Source organism: Brienomyrus brachyistius, unplaced genomic scaffold (assembly GCF_023856365.1).
Source record: "Brienomyrus brachyistius isolate T26 unplaced genomic scaffold, BBRACH_0.4 scaffold58, whole genome shotgun sequence".
Lineage (NCBI taxonomy): Eukaryota > Metazoa > Chordata > Actinopteri > Osteoglossiformes > Mormyridae > Brienomyrus > Brienomyrus brachyistius.
This window is the reverse complement of record NW_026042333.1, coordinates 1591105-1611712: the sequence shown is the minus strand read 5'-3', so window position 1 is coordinate 1611712 and position 20608 is coordinate 1591105. Positions and strand designations below refer to the sequence as shown.

The 20608-nt window shown below is 45.7% G+C and overlaps 1 protein-coding gene across 1 annotated transcript in view; it reads left to right on the top strand.

The window, feature by feature from the left end:
* LOC125724951 (NACHT, LRR and PYD domains-containing protein 12-like) overlaps positions 1-20608 on the top strand; it is a 195503-nt gene that overhangs the window by 124222 nt on the left and 50673 nt on the right. The window contains exon 20 of the mRNA XM_049001442.1: positions 4131-4304. Within this exon, the coding sequence (XP_048857399.1) occupies positions 4131-4304 (174 nt within the window). The remainder of the gene's footprint in view (positions 1-4130; positions 4305-20608) is intronic.

The window sequence follows — 20608 nt, the reverse complement described above, 5'->3', positions numbered from 1 at the left end:
CCTCTGTCGGGAGCCAAAGCCTGGAGAGCGAGCAGGCGCCGAGACGGATCGTCTCCTGCGGGACTCTCCTCCGTCTTCGCTTCTTCTTTTGTTGGTCTGTCATTCTGTCACGGGACGCGGTCGGGCGAAGCGGGCAGAGCGGCGATCGTGCGGGCAGGCGGGTAAGAAGCAGGCAGGCAAGCGGAATACGGGGAAAAGGGGGTTTAATGGAGGAAAACGAGGTGCAGGGAACATCAGACGCTGACTGACATCAGGTAACATCAATGACGGACAAAGGACTCGGGTAAGACACGGACTGAAATACACAGGACTGATTGAAAATAAGCAGACACAGCTGGGTACAATCCGGGAAACACACGTGGGTAACCAGGGGGCGTGGCACACAGGAGGAGCCGACGAGCAGGGCATGACACGATTGATGCATGCCCACACTATACAATTGTGTGCCCACTTCAGGATGATTGAAGATTGAAGGGATTTTATACCCACTCCGATTGCTGTGCGGTGGAATGTCACGTGACCACCGATCTGGCTCCTGATTGGTTGGGCATCATGCCAGCTAATGTAGATACCCCCAAGTAAATTTTCATTTCAACATTCAACAACAAAAATCACTAAGATTGGTTAGATATTGGCAAAGTTATGGTTGTTTAAGTGCACCATACCCTATTTACAATTTCTTACATTTATTGAACGAGGCGCAGGCGGTCCTCCGCCTATGCAGAGCGAAGTTGCTCTAAGTAGTCACAGTTTTTTCTACAGTTCTAACTGTAATTACATTAGAACAAAAAGCCGATTTCAGTTATATTAAATCTTCAATATCTCTGGTTCTATTAAAGATATATTGACAAATGAGGTATCATTTTTTATGGTGTTTTAAATCTCTTTCCATTAAAATAGGTGTGAAGTTAATCAAGACACCTTGGTGAAAAATTTCCAAGTACAAAGGCGTGCCAATAATTGCGGAGGGCACTGTTTCTATAACTGAGGCTGATGTGGTACAAAGCCTGGCTAAGCTCAAAATAAATAAATCGCAGGGCCTTGATGGCAACTTACCTATAGTTTTAAAATAGATGAGGGATATTATTAGCCAACCTTTAACTTTACTATTTCAGAAATCGTTATTTGCGGGTGTGGTACCTTCTTATTGGAAGTATGCTAATATAACGCCCATATTCAAAAAAGGGGATAGATGTAATCCAGCAAACTATAGGCCAATTACTTTAACTTGCATAATTGTAAAAGTAATGGATGCTATAATCCAAGTGAAAATGGTATATTACCTGGATACTGTCAGAATCACGGGTTATCGGATGGGTAAGGCGAATGGGCAGGCGGGCAGGAAGAATCAGGCAGGGATGAGGCAGGCAGGCGGAAGAAGGGGAAAACTGGGGATTTATTCGGGAAACGGAGGCCAGGAAACATCTGACTGGGCCCAAAACTGGACAAAAATAATCAGACACAGCTGGGCAAGATCGGGGAAGCACACGTGGATAATCAGGGGGCGTGGCACACATGAGGATCGGACAAGCCGGGCATGACAGATACAAATAACATTCTGAGGGGTAGCCAACATGGATTTAGGAGAGGTAGATCTTGTTCAACTAATCTGCTTGAGTTCTTTGAGGAAGCTACAAGAGAAATTGATCACATAAAGTACTTAGATTTGCAGAAGGCCTTTGATGTTGTCCCCCTCAAACGGTTCTCGTTTAAGCTCAAAGCTGCAGGGATTTTAGGAACTGTAGCAGCTTGGATTGAAAACTGGTTAACAGGCACAATGTTATTAGAGGCAAAATGTCACAGTAGGCCTGTGTTCATAGTGGGGTACCACAGGGTTCAATTTTAGGACCACAATTGTTCCTAATTTACATTAATGATATTGACACCAGGTGCAGTGGTTAGCACTGTTGTCTCACACCTCTGGGACCCAGGTTCGAATCTGCCTGGGTCACATGTGTGTGGAGTTTGCATGTTCTCCCCATGGAGGTTTCCTCCGGGTATTCCGGTTTCCCCCCACAGTCGAAAAACATGCCGAGGCTAATTGGAGTTGCTAAATTGCCCGTAGGTGTGCGTGTGAGAGTGAATGATGTGTGTGAGTGTGCCCTGTAATGGGCTGGCCCCCCATCCTGGGTTGTTCCCTGCCTCGTGCCCATTGCTTCCGGGATAGGCTCCGGACCACCCGCGACCCAGTAGGATAAGCGGTTTGGAAAATGGATGGATGGATGGATAAATGTAAGGTAATCTATGCAGGGAGCAGAAATATAAAGTACAGATATTTTATGGGTTCCACTGAAATAAAGGTAGCTGATTATGAGAAAGACCTCGGTGTGTATGTTGATGCTTCCATGTCCCACTCTCGCCAGTGTGGGGAAGCAATTAAAAAGGCCAATAGGATGTTGGGTTACATATCTAGGTGTGTGGAGTTTAAGTTAAATGAGGTGATGCTAAGATTATACAATTCCTTGGTAAGACCCCAGATAGAATATTGTTTTAATGTGAGAGGGGGATATAGGGCTTTCAAAGGAACAATCAGGTTCGCATGGTCCATTCATAAATATTCATTAAAATATACACAGGCCCACATAGCACGCACATAATTATCTGTGACACCCATGGTGCACTGTTATTAGTATGAATTCCATTTATTTCACTGTTCTGTCATATTGCTGCCGCAATTCAATTTTTCTTTGAAGATGGCAAACAGTGAAGGAGAGACTGGGCATGCAGGCCGTCTTCCCCGTCGGAGTGTGAATGCAGGTGATGTGATCCCATCTGTGACACTGTAGCTTTGGCTGAGATGTACAGTATTTTAACCCAGTGGGTGAACGACTCTCCGAAGCCAAATCTATGCAGTGTATTAAAGAGGAATGTCCAACTGACTGTCAGATGCCGTTTCTGCATCTAATGATGTAATCATGGTTGTAGTATGGGTATGCTGAGCAGTATTGACTAAATTAAATAATCTATGGATGTTGTCCGAGGCATGTCTTGTCTTGATAAAGTTTGTCTGATCAGGATGGATTATAATGATGAATGTCAAGAGCATTTGTAATGATTTTCAAGTCTGTATTCATTAGTGAGAGTGGTGGGTAACTGGATGGTTGTGTTTGGTCTTTATCAGGTTTCAATAACACTCTAATGGCCGGTAACTGGAGGGTTGTGTTTGGTCTTTATCAGGTCTCAATAACACTGTAATGGATGGTAACTGGAGGGTTGTGTTAGGTCTTTATCAGGTCTCAATAACACTCTAATGGCCGGTAACTGGAGGGTTGTGTTGGGTCTTTATCAAGTCTCAATAACACTGTAATGGATGGTAACTGGAGGGTTGTGTTAGGTCTTTATCAGGTCTCAATAACACTGTAATGGCCGGTAACTGGAGGGTTGTGTGTGGTCTTTATCAGGTCTCAATAACACTGTAATGACTGCTAACTGGAGGGTTGTGTGTGGTCTTTATCAGGTCTCAATAACACTCTAATGGCCAGTAACTGGAGGGTTGTGTTAGGTCTTTATCAGGTCTCAATAACACTGTAATGGTGTCTACACCATTTATGATGGGATTTGTGATGCATGTTTAATTCCTCTTACCAGTCTATTGAAGATTGATATAATATCTTCTAAAATGTGTATAGATTTCTGCAGATTAACCATCCGGTCTGGCGATTGGTTGTTAGGCATTTGGTTGAGGACCTTATGGAGTTCTTCTGATGTTAATGGTGGATCAAGCAGAGGTTGAGATTTCAGGTCCAGGGAGTACAAATCCAGACCAAGATTTTGTTTCAAACAACCTGTTCAGTATAAAGAGTCACAATCACAGAGAACTCAACTGGTTTGTTAAAACAAAATCTTGGTCTGGATTTGTACTCTCTGGGCCTGAAATCTCCACCTCTGTCATCAAGTACATCTGCTGTTTCATTGGTTAATATGGGTAAGTCTACATTATTTAAAACTGATACTATATCAGCTGTATCTGGTTCTTGTTCTGAGAAGTATTGGTTCTTATAAAATGTTCAAAAGATGTTAATTTTGCGTGATTATTGAAATATTTATTAGAGCAATCACGTTTAATTAAAAGTAATGCTTATATTGGTGAGGTGATCTTATTTATTGGGGATTTTTCTGTCTCTCTGCAGGCTGTCAGGATGTAGAGTCACAGAAGAAGGCTGTTCTTCCCTGGCTTCAGCTCTGAGGTCAAACCCCTCACACCTGAGAGAGCTGGACCTGAGCTACAATCACCCAGGAGACTCAGGAGTGAAGCTGCTCTCTGCTGTACTGGAGGATCCCAGCTGTAAACTGGAGAAGCTGAAGTGAGTACAGAGTGTGTGTCTGACACGCTACAGATATTTATGCATGTATGTGAATAAGAGGCACCAATAAATAAATGGATACAGCAGTACTATGTCATTCTGCTTCTCCTGTAGTGTGGATCACAGTGGAGACTGCAGGACCAGACCAGGCTTACAGAAATGTAAGTGTGTTTGCATGTTTTTATTAATAATATCATGAATCCTATGTTATGGTAGTATTCACACAGTTGTTGTGATGAGTGTGGCTTTTTGCACTGTGTGTAGATGGATTTGCATGTTTGTTTTTAGGTGAGTTTCATGTCATTTTAGACAACATCCAAACGAGAAACAAAATATCAGAATCATCACCAAAAACACTATCAGTTCATTTAATCGTTTTATGCTCATATTGTCTTTGTGTTTGTGTGGGAGTGTAGGATGGTTAAAATATATTCTGATGTAGTTATACATCTTTCATTTCACAAAAAAAGGAATCCTTTGCATTTGCCCTTTTTGCGCATGCCGTGAGTGTACAGTATGTGTTTTCTGTGTGAGATTAGTTAATATTGTACTAAGACGGCACCCGTAGGCAGTGACACCGGACTCTCTCCTCAAGTGCAAAACGTGCATTTTTACAGGGTGGTTCTGGAACACTCCTTAATATTCATGAGAGAATATTACTGATTGGTCACTGAATCCCTTAAACCAGGGGAGCCCAAATCCAGTCCTGGAGGGTCAGAGTCCTGCACATTTTTGGGTTTCTCAAAAACAAGAAATTAATTTTTGTATAGCGCAATATCACATTACATCGTCTCAAAGTGCTTTACAGCATCCGCACCCAAAGCCCCCAGTGAGTAAGCCATAGGCGACAGTGGCAAGGAAAAACTCCCAAGAAGGAAGAAACCTTTGGAGGGGCCAGATTCAAAGGGGGAGCCCATCCTCCAGGGGACAGCAGAGGAATCCCTAACCCTAAGTTCCAAGTCACACTGTCCAAATCATAAGATTTGAGAAATAACCAGAGACCAGGGGGGAGATGACAAGCCGGTGCCGACACTCCCTCCAATCGCCAGGCAACCAGAAGTAAGGCAGCAGGTCATACATGGAAGATGACACAGACAGAATGACGAGCTGGATGCAGGGACGTCAGGGATAAGCGGTTCTCTACGGAAGCTTATTGCAGTCATCTGGGGAAAAAAATCAGTTCTGTTTTTCGAATTAATGCTATAATAATCCCGTTTTTCTGAACAATATTTTTCTGTTTTTCTGAATTAATGAGATAACTTTTCTGTTTTTCATGATGCACGCTCTGTGTAGTTTAATTCACTTTTATTGATGGTTTGTAGACGGTATTATCATTAGTTTGTCGGCTTTGCGCGGCACCTATTCCGCCCCGCTTGACACTGCAGTGTTTCTCCCGGATCAGTAGATACAGTCTGACATGCTTCACGGAAATAAGCCGATGCATGTGAAATGCATTCAGACCGGCTTTGCTGTGACTAAAGACCATGTTAGACAATCGCTGCAAATACTGGATCCTCATGGAACGCGACTCCGGCGCCGGAATCATCCTTTGTATCAGAATCCAGGTCCAAACTTTTATTAAATATCACTTTAAATATGTTATAATATTGCTTAAATATTCTGTTACTGATGGCCATTTTCAAGCCGCACGCACCGGCTTTAGCGGTTAGAAGGAAAGACACTGACTTTAGTATTGATCTCTGGTGCCGTTTTGCGGTAAATATGTTTGTGGTGAATATGTCTGATGAATGTAGGAGAGGATCACTTTTCCCCAATGATGCAGGTTTGTGACTCGACTAAACTGGGCACCAGGTATAAGAAACAGCTCACAACAGAAGTATAGGAATAAGCCTTTATTACCAGGATTCCACAACTCAGCGACCCAGACAACACCGCAACCCCCCACAGAATGATCTCAGCACAGAAATCTCTAAAACACTTGGGAAAACACTTCACACTCAGCTAAAACCCCCGGCTAAAGTTCACACGTGGACAATAAAAAGGCCTGGGCAGCTCACATCAACACAAGGGCCATGAAAACCAAAATCACGTGTGGTTCCTCCTAAACAACACATAAATACACAAGGAAAAAGAATCAATTCATATCAAACAATATTATTTAAATTAACTAGTCGGGGGAAGACAGCCCAATCCCCCGAAAACAAAACCCACAACACAAACAATAATCCAACTCCTAGAAGGAACCACAAACCTTTCCTGTGGTGCCTGGAATCCACGCCGCTGCCACCAATCGCGGACCGGCGTCGTTAGCTTCCCAACTTGGCGCACCCCAATAACTCACCGTATGTCCCACAATGCAATCATTTTCCCGCGCCATCCGACATTTCCTGAGCTGTTTCATAAGCTTCAGTTCCCGCTTCGTTAGGGGAAGCTGTGCTGTTTTTATATCGTACAAAAACATAAAGTACAGGCGGCCTGATGGGATTAATAATTCTTCCTCCTGCCTACAGACTCCTGCCGGCTGATGCTGGACCCCAACACAGCACACAGAAGCCTGTCTCTGTCAGGGGGGAACAGGAAGGTGACATGGGGGGCAGAGCGGCAGCCATATCCTGATCATCCAGAGAGATTTGACAGCTGGAACCAAGTTCTGTGCAGAGAGAGTCTGATTGGCCGCTGTTACTGGGAGGCTGAGTGGGATGGACGTGCAGCCTGGATAGGAGTGACTTATACAGGAATCGAGAGGAAAGGAGGTAGTGCTGACTTTCTGCTTGGATACAATGACAAGTCATGGTGTCTGTGCTGTAATACTGACAGATACTCTGTCTGTCACAATAATAAACAGACTCTCTTACCCATAGAGCCCTCAGGCTCCCACAGAGTAGGAGTGTATCTGGACTGGGGGGCTGGTGCTCTGTCCTTCTACAGAGTCTCCTCTGATGGACTGACCCCCCTGCACAGATTCACCTCCTCATTCACTGAGTCCCTCTATCCAGGGTTTTATGTTTATATAAACTCCTCAGTGTCACTGTGACGTGTTGCTGGTTCACCTGGCAAAAAGGTAAAATCTCTGCTTTTTAACCTTTTAATCCTTTTTACTCAGTGAGCTGGATAACCATGAAAAATATATTTTTATAGTTTTTCTCTCTGACTAAAATGTAATTAAATGTAATTCTGATGAGTGGGGGGGGGGCTTTCGCCCTCCCCTGTATATGTACATTTTATATATTTATGTCTATTTACTGTTTTCCCTCCCTGTACAATGACAATAAAGGCTTTCTGTTCTGTCCTATTAATGTCCTGCTTCAGCGTCACCCAAAGCATAACTGAGTAACATAATGAAACCACAGTCTGCTGGATTAAGTTAAATTCACTGTATTACTGCAGCTGAACATAAGTGACACAATGACACTCAGTCAATGTGTATAATAATCATTTAACTGGAGACATAACAGGCACAAAAAAATTGGAAAATATAATTATGTCCTGTTACTGTCCTGATTCAGTGGATTAAAGTAAATAAAATTATTATTTATATATTTCAATATATAATGAAGTTATATGTTGTTCAACGAGGTGTTAAACGATTAAACCCCCCTCGGTGTAGGCTGGCTATGCCCCCATCAGACAGAAGGGGCAGGCAGGTGCCCAGGAACCCTTCCCCCCCCACTCCACTGTAAAAGGTCTGGTTACTCCCCTGTTAGACAGAACGGGCAGGTGCCCAGGCAGCCTTGCCACCCCCACCCCACTGTATAAGGTCTGGTTGCTCCCCAGTCGGACAGAACGGGCAGGTGCCCAGGCAGCCTTGCCACCCCCACCCCACTGTAAAAGGTCTGGTTGCTCCCCCGTCGGAGAGAATGGGCAGGTGCCCAGGCAGCCTTGCCATCCCCACCCCACTGTAAAAGGTTTGGTTGCTCCCCCGTCAGACAAAACGGGCAAGTGCCCAGGCAGTCTTTCCACCCCCATCCCACTGTAAAAGGTCTGGTAATGCCCCCGTCGAACAGAATGGGCAGGTGCCCATGCAGCCTTGCCACCCCCCTTATGTGTCTGACCCAGAGAAATTGATGCATAGATAGATACTGAATCCATTGCCCCCTCCCACCCTCGACTGGCAAACGCCAGTACATTTATTTACGTGCATTATGATGAGACGTGTAAGAATATACACAGACATCCATTAACAATCCAGCATTCCATTCATTATCTATTCGAGATTAACATTTTATGCAGTGACTGTAGTCAGTTATACTATCTCTCTATAATGCTGCTGCCATATTTCTTACATCCACTGGACACATCAGTTCACAGAACAAGTGATCCTTCCGGAAACAATGTGTACTTTTCTGGGACGCCATTTAGTGTCTGAGACAAAACACAGATAACTAAATAAAAGAGGTTCAGAATTAAATTACAAGAAATCGGATATATGTGCGATATTAAGTCCCATGTAAATCAGACCTAGACGTGTTTGAGTAGATTACCAGGTTTCCTCTGGTTATTATACTTACCGCACACAATATTAAGAAAATGTAAGTAAACCGAAATCTCCTTGCAATGAATTAGCATCCTGTGAGTATCAAGTGCTGCACCCCATACATTAGCAATGGACATCAGATCACTGTATTCAACTGGGTGAGGGGTTATTCAGAAAGGACGAGTGTATTATTATAAAACAGATTAATAAATCAGCTGGTTTAAGCAGCTATTAATGTATGTCTTGTTCAATAATCCAACATACTTTCCCAGCTGGCAGCTTTCAAAGAGGATTGACCTCATTGTTCTTGCCAAACTCGACATTTATGAAGGCCTCTATACCTTAACAAGCTTACGATCAAATGCATCTCGGCCCTTCAAGTCCTGTCTGGATGTCTGGAGGTGATTTTCTGTACTGAGTTAGATGAAATGCATGAATCCATTTCCAAAAGCTGTTTATCTGGGTCCCCGCGATGGGGCCCCTTAAATATGGTGCCAGTATCTCACAGGCCTAATCCTAATCAGATGCTCGAGCCACCTCATCTTGCTCCTCTCGATGCGGAGGAGCAGCGGCTTTACTCTGAGCCCCTCCCAAATGACTGAGCTCCTCACCCTATCTCTAAGGGAGAGCCCAGCCACCCTATGGAGGAAACCCATTTCGGCCGCTTGCACCCGCGATCTCGTTCTTTCGGTCACTACCCATAGCTTATGACCATAGGTGAGGGTAGGAACGTAGATTGACTGGTAAATCAAGAGCTTTGCTTTTTGGCTCAGCTCCCTCTTCACCATGACAGACCGATGCAACACCCGCATCACTGCTGATGCCGCACCGATCCACCTGTCGAGCTCCCGTTCCATCATTCTCCCTCTCGTGAACAAGACCTTGAGATACTTAAACTCCTCCATTTGGGGGAGGACCCCTTCCCCAACCCGGAGACAGCATTCTATCGTTTTCCGGCTGAGAACCATGGTCTCGGATTTGGAGGTGCTGATTCTCATCCCAGCCGCTTCACACTCGGCTGCGAACTGTCCCAGTGAGAGTTGAAGGTCACGTTCCGATGAAGCCAACAGAACCACATCATCTGCAAAAAGCAGAGACCTAATCCTGAAGTCACCGAACCGGACGCCCTCAACGCCCCAGCTGCACCTAGAAATATTGTCCATAAAAACTATGAACAGAATTGGTGACAAAGGGCAGCCCTGACGGAGTCCAACCCTCACTGGAAACGAGTCCGACTTATTGCCGCCCATGCGGACCAGGCTCTGGCACCGGTCATACAGGGACCGAACCGCCCTTAAAAGGAAGCCCGGCACCCCATACTCCCGGAGCACCCCCCACAGGACTCACCAAGGAACACGTTCGAATGCCTTCTCCAAGTCCACAAAACACATGTAGACTGCTCGGGCAAACTCCCATGAACCCTCCAAAACCCTGCTGAGAGTATAGAGCTGGTCCACTGTTCCACGGCCTTTCTTAAAGAGGGGGGACCACCACCCCGGTCTGCCAGTCCAGAAGCACTGCCCCCGATGTCCACGCGATGCCGTAGATGCGTGTCAACCAGGACAGCCTCGCAACATCCAGAGCCTTGAGGAACTCCGGGCGAATCTCATTAACCCCCGGGGCCCGGCCACCGAGGAGCTTTTTGACCACCTCAGCGACCTCCACCCCAGAGATAGGTGAGTCCACCCCCAAGTCCCCACCCTCTGCTTCCACATTGGAAAGTGTGTCAGTGGGATTGAGGAGGTCTTTAAAGTATTCCTTCCACCAACCAAAAACGTCCAGAGTTGTGGTCAGCAGTGCATCATCCCCACCATAAACAGTGTTGATGTTGTACCGCTTTCCCTCCCTGAGCCGCCGGATGGTGGACCAGAACCTCCTCGAAGCCGTCCAGAAGTTGTTTTCTATGGCCTCGCCGTACTCCTCCCACACCCGAGTTTTTGCCTCAGCAACCACCAAAGCCGCATCACTCTTGGCCTGCCGGTAGCCGTCGGCTGCGTCTGGAGTCCCACAGGCCAGAAAGGCCCGATAAGACTCCTTCTTCAGCTTGACGGCATCCCTTACCACCGGTGTCCACCAGCGGGTTCGGGGATTGCCGCCGCGACAGGCACCGACCACCTTACGGCCGCAGCTCCGGTCAGCCGCCTCTATAATGGAGGCGCGGAACATAGCCCATTCGGACTCAATGTCCCCCGCCTCACCCGGGATATGGGAGAAGTTCTGCCTGATAGGGGATTCCGCCAGACATTTCCAGCAGACCGTCACTATACGCTTGGGCCTGCCAGGCCTGGCCGACTACCTCCCCCACCAGTGGAGCCAACCCACGACCAGGAAGTGTTCAGTTGACAGCTCCGCCCCTCTCTTCACGCGAGTGTCCAATACATGCGGCCGCAAGTCCGACGACACGACCACAAAGTCGATCATCGAACTGCGGCCTAGAGTGTCCTGGTGCCAAGTGCACATATGGACACCCTTATGCCTGAACATGGTGTTATTATGGACAATCCATGACGAGCACAGAAGTCCAATAAAAAAACACCGCATGGGTTCAGATCGGGGGGGCCGTTCCTCCCAATCACGCCCCTCCAGGTTTCACTGTCATTGCCCACGTGAGCATTGAAGTCCCCCAGCAGAACAAGACCCCTTCCAAACTCCAGACTCCAAAAAGGGTGGGTATTCTGAACTGCCGTTTGGCGCATAAGCGCAAACAACAGTCAGGACCCGTCCCCCCACCCGAAGGCAAAGGGAGGCTACCCTCTCGTCCACTGCGGTAAACCCCAATGTACAGGCACCCAGCCAGAGGGTAATAAGTATGCCCACCCCCGCTCGGCACCTCTCCCCGTGGACAACTCCAGAGTGGAAAAGGGTCCAACCCCCCTCAAGGAGACTGGTTCCAGAGCCCAAGCCATGCGTCGAGGTGAGTCCGACTATATCTAGCCGGAACTTCGCAACCTCGCACAGCTGCTCAGGCTCCTTCACTATCAGAGAGGTGACATTCCATGTCCCTATAGCTAGCTTCTGCAGCCGAGGATCGGACCGCCAAGGTCCCTGCCTTTGGTCACCGCCCAACTCACATCGCACCCGACCCCTTTGGCCCCGCCTATAGGTGGTGAGCCCATTGGAGGCGGTATCCATGTGCATTGTTCGGGCTGTGCCGGACCAGGTCCCATAGGTGTAGGCCTGGCCACCAGGCGCTCGCTATCGAGCCCCAACCCCAGGCCTGGCTCCAGGTGGGGGCCCCAGTGACCCACGTCTGGGCAAGGGAAACCGTGAATCCAAAATCTTTCTCTTCATTGGGGGTCTTCTGAGCCGCACTTCGTCTGGTTCCTCACCCAGGACTTGTTTGCCTTGGCTGACCCTACCAGGGGCATAAAGTCCCAGACAACATAGCTCCTGAGATCATTGGAACACAGCTTTATTAAACAGTCCATGAGATGAACAGAAATTTGAATGAAAATACCCATAAAAAATGTCAGCTAAATGACTCCTGTCATACAGCATCTGTGTGTCAGATTCATAGCGACGATCTGGGCTGTTAATAAATACAGGTCCCTCGTGTTATCAGACTCTGTGTTTCCCCTGGTCCCTGTCGGCCACACAGCTCAGCATGTTGAGCATGTGATTGTCTGTGAACCTTTCTGTCCCGAGTTTGAATCCTGCTTCCTTTGTTTTTGTATTTTACTCCCTAGTGTTTCATTTGTATGAGTTTTTCTAGTTCATGTGTCTGGTGATTTTGTATTTGGTTTTGGTTAAATTCTTTGTGCCCGTGCTTGTGTTTCTACCTGTCTGTTACTCCCCAGTCTTAGTTCCTGTTTCCTTAGTTAGTTCTTAGTTTCCCTCTTCAGTTCCCTGAGTTAATTAGTTCCACCTGTTGCCCGTTCTTGTACCTGCCCTTGTGTGTTTCCCTGATTGTTCGTTGTCCTGCACCTTCCCATCCATCCATCCATCCATCCATTTTCCAAACCGCTTATCCTATTGGGTCGCGGGGGGTCCGGAGCTTATCCTGGAATCAATGGGCACGAGGCAGGGAACAACCCAGGATGGGGGGCCAGCCCATCGCAGGGCACACTCACACACGCACACCTATGGGCAATTCAGCAACTCCAATTAGCCTCAGCATGTTTTTGGACTGTGGGGGGAAACCGGAGTACCCGGAGGAAACCCCACGACGACACGGGGAGAACATGCAAACTCCGCACACATGTGACCCAGGCGGAGACTCGAACCCGGGTCCCAGAGGTGTGAGGCGACAGTGCTAACCACTGCACCACCATGCCGCCCCCCCTGCACCTTCCCCTATCGGTTAATTGTTTGTTTCACTCCTGCTTGTCATCACCCTGTTCAGTGTTTGTATTTAAGTTCCTGCCTGAGTTTTAGTCCCTAGTGCTTCATTGTTTGTGATTAGTATGATTCTGTTGACTGTGAATGTTCTCATTCTGTTACATGTATCTTCTGCTTACCTGCCTGCTTGTCATTAGTCTTGGCTGATCCCATTTTGTTTCTGACCCCTCGTGCTCCTTTTGCTTTTTGTCCTGTTCTTAGTCTTTTCTGTTTTATGTAATAAATCCCCATTTGCTGTGAGCCGCAAGTGGGTCGTCCACCATTTCCGTTCCCCGCCTCCATGACGCCTCGTCCCCGCTCAGAACCCGCCCGGATCCATGACAAAGTCTGCGTTTAAGTTTGTTTCCCCAGTGCGGTCACTGTAAAGTCATCGCGTGTTTTCCTGTGTACAATCCTGCTTAAACCCCGTGTTCCTTCACTTCTCGGATTCCAGCTCGTGTTTCCCTGTAGAGAGACGCTGACTTAAGCACGAGCTTTATGGCACCTAGTAAAACAAACTACAGCAGACGTATAGTCTATCATTATCATTCATGAGGACCTATAACTGTCACATGTAAATTCACCTGCAAACTGAACATTCTCACTTTCTCTCACAAAGAGAAGGAGGGGATAATGGCATCAGAGTCAGCTTTAGGTGAGACCTGGGTTTTTCTTAATTTTCTTTTCCTAAAGTCGTGCTAACAGTCCTGTTAAACACATCCTCTTTATTACTTGTTTGGTAAGTATTACATAATTGGAGAATTATTACGTCATTGATCTCCTCAATGGATCTGGTTGGTCTATGAAGGCGTTCCCATGTGTCATTCTGCAGTGATGTCTTCTGGAAAACAAAACAAACAGAGATGCAGTAATTTATTAAGCTCACTGTATCTTTGCATTAGAGCAGAACTCAGTGTAATTGGATCACAGAACTGTAAGAACATAAGAAATTTCCAAATGAGAGGAGGCCATTCGGCACATCAAGCTCGTTCTTGTAGACTGAAACTAGTGCACTGAGACTATAATAAACAGTCTGTGTTTTCATCATGCCTAATGACACATGCATAGGCAAAGGAATCTGAGGTTGGAGATGTAGCACTGACACAGGTCCTGACATTAGTTCTTGATGAGGGCTTAGATGTTCTATATCCTCCACACGGCACAGTGATGAGAATAGCAAGAAGCTGAGCTGGAGTCGCAGTTAATCTATGTCACAGTCAGTCAGAGAATGAGCCAAACTGACAAATATGGCCAAAATTGCAACTGATTGTTTTTCTTCCATCCATCCATCCATCCATCCATCCATCCATCCATCCATCCACCCATCCATCCATCCATCCAGACCAGATGTAGCTGATATTCTTACAGCTGAGTTACTCTTATTCCAAATGTCTCTATAGCAACTTTATCATTGAAGTTCAGGAACCCGTGTCAACCAGGAACTTATGTAGCTCTTGATCACTTCCATGTGTTGCTTTCCCACTGCACAACAGAAACTGTGACCTTTATGTAAGAAGACGCAAAAAGCGTGTAGGATAAACTTCATACGAAATTACACCACGATCCCAAAGCTCTGAGCCTCCCACAGTCTCTCGACCTCCACAGACTAAAAATTATGTCACGTTATTCTACTAATAAGGGTTGGAAAGTTTCAGGACTGGAACCACTAATAGACAGAAGTACATTATACTGGCTATCAATCGAATTTTCAGATGCAGAAATTTGGGGACACAAGCAAAAAGGTCATTGATGCCTTTAATGTAACTGAGGTACAAAAAAAATCCTTCTGCTCAATTTTTGCTCCACTTCTCTTTTCCCCTCATTTCTATGAAACTTTCAAGTTGGCGCTGGGACTTGTGGTCAACCAATTAGCAAAGTTTATCACTATAAGCCCCATCCAGTAGCTCTTGGTTGAGTGAAAAGTACATCTTCTGGAGTAGTAACTAAAAAACAGTTCAGGAACAACCTCCTAGGACCTACAATCGGGCCAAGGTCCTCGGGGTGAGAAAGTGATAGAAGTTCCAGGTTCCTGCAAAAAAACATGGAGACCATAACGTCTCTAAAAGGTGAAAACACTACATGTCAAGCGCCCCCTACTGGCTGGCTGCAGTACCATTATTAGCACCATCCATCCCCATGTGTTTCAGTAGTAAAATAGGCGATTTTCCACATCACTTTCATGTCTTTCCATCTACAGTCTCTAATTCAAACAGTTAGTTTTCCCTATGCTAACATCTGCAGATTTTTAATTTTCCTCCAGAAATTAGTCATTAAAACATTATTCTAACTATATTGTAAGTAGGCTTACCTGACATCGACTCTATTCTCTACTGCACAGACTCGGGCTCCAAATTTGACAACATGCTGAGGGTTTGTTTCACTTCCTAAGAACAGAAGGCAGTGCAGACAAGTGTCCATGTTTTATACAGTCGATGGGTCAGAGTATATTCACAGACAAGAGGCTCAGACTGAAACACAACAGAACAGAGTTATAACTTTCTCTTTAAATTTCTCAAAGCAAAGGAAAGCTTAATTTATCATTAAATTTTGGAAATATAATATTCTAAATGTCCCAGACTGTTTAATATATTGATCACTTTAAACTGGTATATCTGATGCACGTCACACCCAGGGTGAACCCCTGCCCTGTGCTGGCTGGGCCCTGGCTCCCCTGCAACAATGACCCGCATGTGGATGGATGGACACTGTATGTACATTAGTCAGCCACATATGCTGGACGGCTTTGTTTTCCGGACAGTCTGGGCTACTCAGATATGCCATAATTTGATGTGTAAATGCTGACAGTCTTCATATCATCCTTCTTATCAGGAAAAGCTACTTGTGCATATAGATATTTCTCAATTTTTAGTCTAATATAAAAATTGTCAAGCAGTACAAATAGAATCTTATAAATGCTGAGATTAGAGTATCTGCGATGCAGGAATGCAATGTTTTCATTGGGGACCTTTCTATGGCTTAGTACTGTGAAGGAATACATGGTTAGTGCCAGGCGCAAATGAATATCTTTGATTTTGCATCCATTTGGTAACTTGTTGAAGTTGTCTGATAGTCAGTAATGCATGGTTTAATTATTATGATTTTTTATTTATTACTTTATAACATGTGAAAGAAACTGAAATCAAAAGCTTATTCTAGTTTATGGTCCACTGGATAAACACAGACATTACAGACGGTTTTAGAGTCTAATACTGAATGATTTTTGCTGTCATTTTGCTCGGTGCACATGCTGTGAATGTTACAGTAAATTTGAGAATGTGTTTGTGGTCAGTATCAATATGGTGTGTTCGATTATTTTTGGGTGCGTTCGATTATTTCTCTCCAACTCGGAACTCGGATGAAAAAGTCACAAAACGTCACGAAAAACGTCACTTCCCATCAGAAACACGCCTCTTTTATGACGTTGATGTTGAATGTTTTCTTGTCTGAGTTGCCCCGTTACGTAATTTCATCTGTCAGCATCCAGACCGCTCTACACCAAAACCTCATTCCGTACGGAGAGTCGAAAGGGTCAAAACGTATTGTTTGTTTTGCGTTAATAAGCTGAAAATTAACACGCTTATGTGAACATTTTGTTTTGGCATACAGTTCATTACAAACATGGGAAGCTCCTCACCTTGCTGAGTGTTTCATCAAAGTAACGGAACACCTTAACCTGTTAATTTAAAGAAAAGAAAACGATATAATTCATAAAATTAGGGCAAGCATGCTGTTTTTGTTCAAAAGTGCATGAAACATTGAAAATTGTTTTACTCTGTCGTTGGTATGTATAAAAAGACGCTAATCTGTTTAGAATAAATGTTTGTTTCCAGCAAAATTCTGTGGCTTCAGTGATTTTCCGAAAAGTGGCTCTTCTCAATTCGGTTGCCGACCCCTGAGCCAGACTGACATCCAGTGAGCTGGACAGAAGCATCTGTCGTGAAATTGCTAAGTGTGGCTGCATGTCTAAGCTTTTCTGTTAGTGTTCAGGTAAACAAACTATGTATAGAAATGAGGCAGACAAATGAAATATCTGTGTTCAGTAATAAAATGAGTTGAATAAGTACCTCTGACTGTCAGTCTCTTTCCCGTGCGCTCATGCTTTGTGTGGCTCTGCACTGCCATCTACTGACAGAATAAAGTAGTTGCACCCAAGACATGCTAAAGACATGCTGGAAAAATTCCATGGCAATATCGCATGTTCGTGTTCATTATAACCACATTCACGGTGCCTCCTGCTGACAGGCTTGATCGTAGCACATTGCTATGAGTCTTCAGTCAAACTGACACAAATCTATAACATTCATGGTAACTGATATTGTGTTTATCTCCCAAAGCACCTTCTGAAGTAAGAATTGTGTTTTTGGGAAACACAGGATCTGGGAAGATCAGCACAGGAAATGTTATCCTGGGGGAAGAGAACGAGTCAGTGAAGATGGTACTGAAGTGGTTTGGGGAGGAAGCCCTGAAACACACAGGTGTCCTCTTCACACAGGCTGATGGGCTTAAAGAAAACCAAACCACTGAGGAATATGTGAAGGAGAACAAGGATCTGAAGGAACATGTTGGTAAGTGTGGAGGCCGAGTCCATGTCACTCACTCTCAGCACTGGAACAGAAAAGATAAAAATGCTCAGTCTGCAGATCTCGTGGAACAACTACAGCAAGTGATGATAGAGAGGAGAGAAGCTGGGGAATCACAGGCTGTTCAGACACTGGAGGAGATGAAGAACTGGCAGTTAGAACAAAGATCATCAACACCTGATCAGGAACCAGGCCAAGGGTCAGGAAGACCTTCAAGCTCAGATGGAAACCTGGATGAATCAGAGTACAGGAGTAACAGCCTTCAGATTAAACAGCTGCTGACAACTATAGAGAACATGGTGACAAACAATGGCAGCAGTCATTACACAAATAAATCACTGCAGGTAATAACAGACGCTATAGAAATGGAGGTGAAAAAGACAAAAGAAGAGATGGAGGAAAGAGGAGAGGAAGCAGGGGAGTCAGATCAGGAGACGAGCAAGAGAGAGAGAGTGAGCTGGGGCATTAGGGGCAGCAGGAGCTGGGGCAGTTGGGCATTAGGGGCAGGAGCAGTAGTAGGAATAGTGGGTGTCACTGTGGGGGGTTTGGCTGCAGCAGGAGCCATGGGGGGGGGGGGGGGGTTGAAAGAGCCAGAGCTGCAGCCAGAGCAGACAGTGCAGGAGACACTGCAAACAATGCAGCTGAAGATGTGGCAGAGATGGCAGGAAAAACTGCGAAAGAAACTTGGGAATTGGGGCAGAGACTGAGAACAGCAAAGGAAACACCTTATAAAAAACTGTAGTAGGTCACATGCAGGGAAGCAGCCGCCTGAGTGATAGATGCAAGTAAATAGCTGCTACATTAATTATATGCAAAGAAAGAGCCGCTTCATTGATTAAGCTGCAGGCAGGCAGGACTGTCTACTGTGACAGAAGTGTGGGGAGCCACACAAAAGCCAGTGAGACCTGGAGAATAAGCTCACACACAGCTTCAGCAGAGACTCTGCTAAGACGGGATGACTCTGCCCAGCATGAATGGGGTCAACTGTGATCAAATGCTGCACGTGAATAGGGGGGTTTAAAGAAGCAAAATTATCAAGCAAAGACAGACACAACACTGAAGAGATGACAAAGACACAATTTAAAAAGTAAGTATATATTTTATTGTAAATCTCAACTTATATGCTAACGTAGCATATCTTATCCAATTTTAACTTAGCCTATCTTATGATATTTTAACTTAGCCTATCTTATCATATGTTAACTTAGCCTATCTTATTATATTTAAACTTATGTTAATCTATTTCATCATAGCCTATCTAATCATATTTTAGCTTAGCCTATCTTATATCTATAATAATACTTAAACAATGTCTCTATTATCCCTCTGTCCCCGGCCATAACCCACAAGTCCGTCACCAATAATGTCTCTGTCAGTCCTCTGTTTCCGGCCATAACCCATGAGTCCGTTTATCCGTGTCAGGAGTTGCTGCTCCGCGGATCGCTGACGCTGCCCCTGGTCTCTCTCTGGTCGTTGATCGCAGAAGCTGTTGCTGTCCGTACGATGAAGGTACTTCAGCTGGGGCCTCTTCCTCCTCGCTCCTTCTTCCTCCAGCGGGGGTGGCCTGTCCCTCCCGCTCCATGGACGAACCCTCTGGCCACGGTCGTTTTCTTCTCTTCCAGTGTGGGACAGCCGGTTGTTAAAACAAGGAAAGATTATCGATATAACACATTTTATGCTATAATTAAAGTCTTCTAATAAAGTCTCTTAAGCCAGGGCTTTACCTTCGGCATGTCAGACACCCTCCGTGTCGATTGGGGCTGCTTGTTCGTGTCATCCATCTTCTTAATCACGCCTTCATTCGTTATTTTAACCATAATTTTAATTTTGATCTTAACTACGTTGATTTCTTTGTTCTCCATTTTTTTAGATGTCAAGTCCCTTCAAAATGCAACCAGTCTGTAGGTGGGGATTTTGGATGGTGATAAGGGTTAATAGCAAACACCTGTGGGGGCGGAAGTAGGAACAACATAAATTGTCAGTGTTTGTATGTGTTGAGATCTTCTGGTAATGGAGAAGAACGGATGTTGCACCGAAATCTGTAGTCACCGAGTCCCTGTAGGTTTGAAGACCCGGATCCAACCATTGTAGCAGGGGAAACGGAGGTCGAGAGGCCAGCAGTGACCAGTGACTGGAGTGACTGGTGGGCCTACCCTTGGGTCATGGGGAATGGAGGTATTCCAGATTTTACCTCCAATCCAGGGATCAGCAGAGGAACAGGGGCCATTGCCTGTGCGGCGATCTTTGCGGGCAACACGGGGGTTGGAGCCCCAGAGGTATCAGGAATAGAGGTTGTGGTGATAAATGTGGTAAATGTGAGGCCCCATTTAAAAAAAAAAAGAGGGGTTGGATGTAGGCGGGGATTTTGATGGTGATTAGGGTTAATAGGAAACACCTGTAGGAACAACATAAATTGTCAGTGAAGGAGTAAGAAGGGGGGGCCCATATGCTCGGTGGTGCTTGGAGGCCATGCTGCAGCTGCCCGATGCAGAAGCGCGTGCGCTGGGGAAAAATTATTGCATTGTGGGACATACGGCGAGTTATTGGGGTGCGCCGAGTTGGGAAGCTAACGACGCCGGTCAGCGATTGGTGGCAGCGGCGTGGATTCCAGGCGCCACAGGCAGGGGCGCTGCTAAGGATTTTGGACCCCATGAAAAGAATCTTGAGAGGGCCCCCAACACATTTATTGGGGCTTCTCTGGGCCCCCTCTCAGTCATGGGCCCCGAGAATCGTCATCGTTTACCCCCCCTTTACAGCGCCCCTGGCCACAGGAAAGGTTTGTGGTTCCTTCTAGGAGCTGGATTATTGATTGCTGTGCTGAGGTCATTGTGTGGGGGGTTGCTGTGTTGCCTGGGTGCTCCATTTACTTATTGGGTCAGGGATGCTGAATTGTGGAATCCTGGTAATAAAGGCTTATTGCTATACTTCTGTTGTGAGCTGTTTCTTATACCTGGTGCCCAGTATAGTCGAGT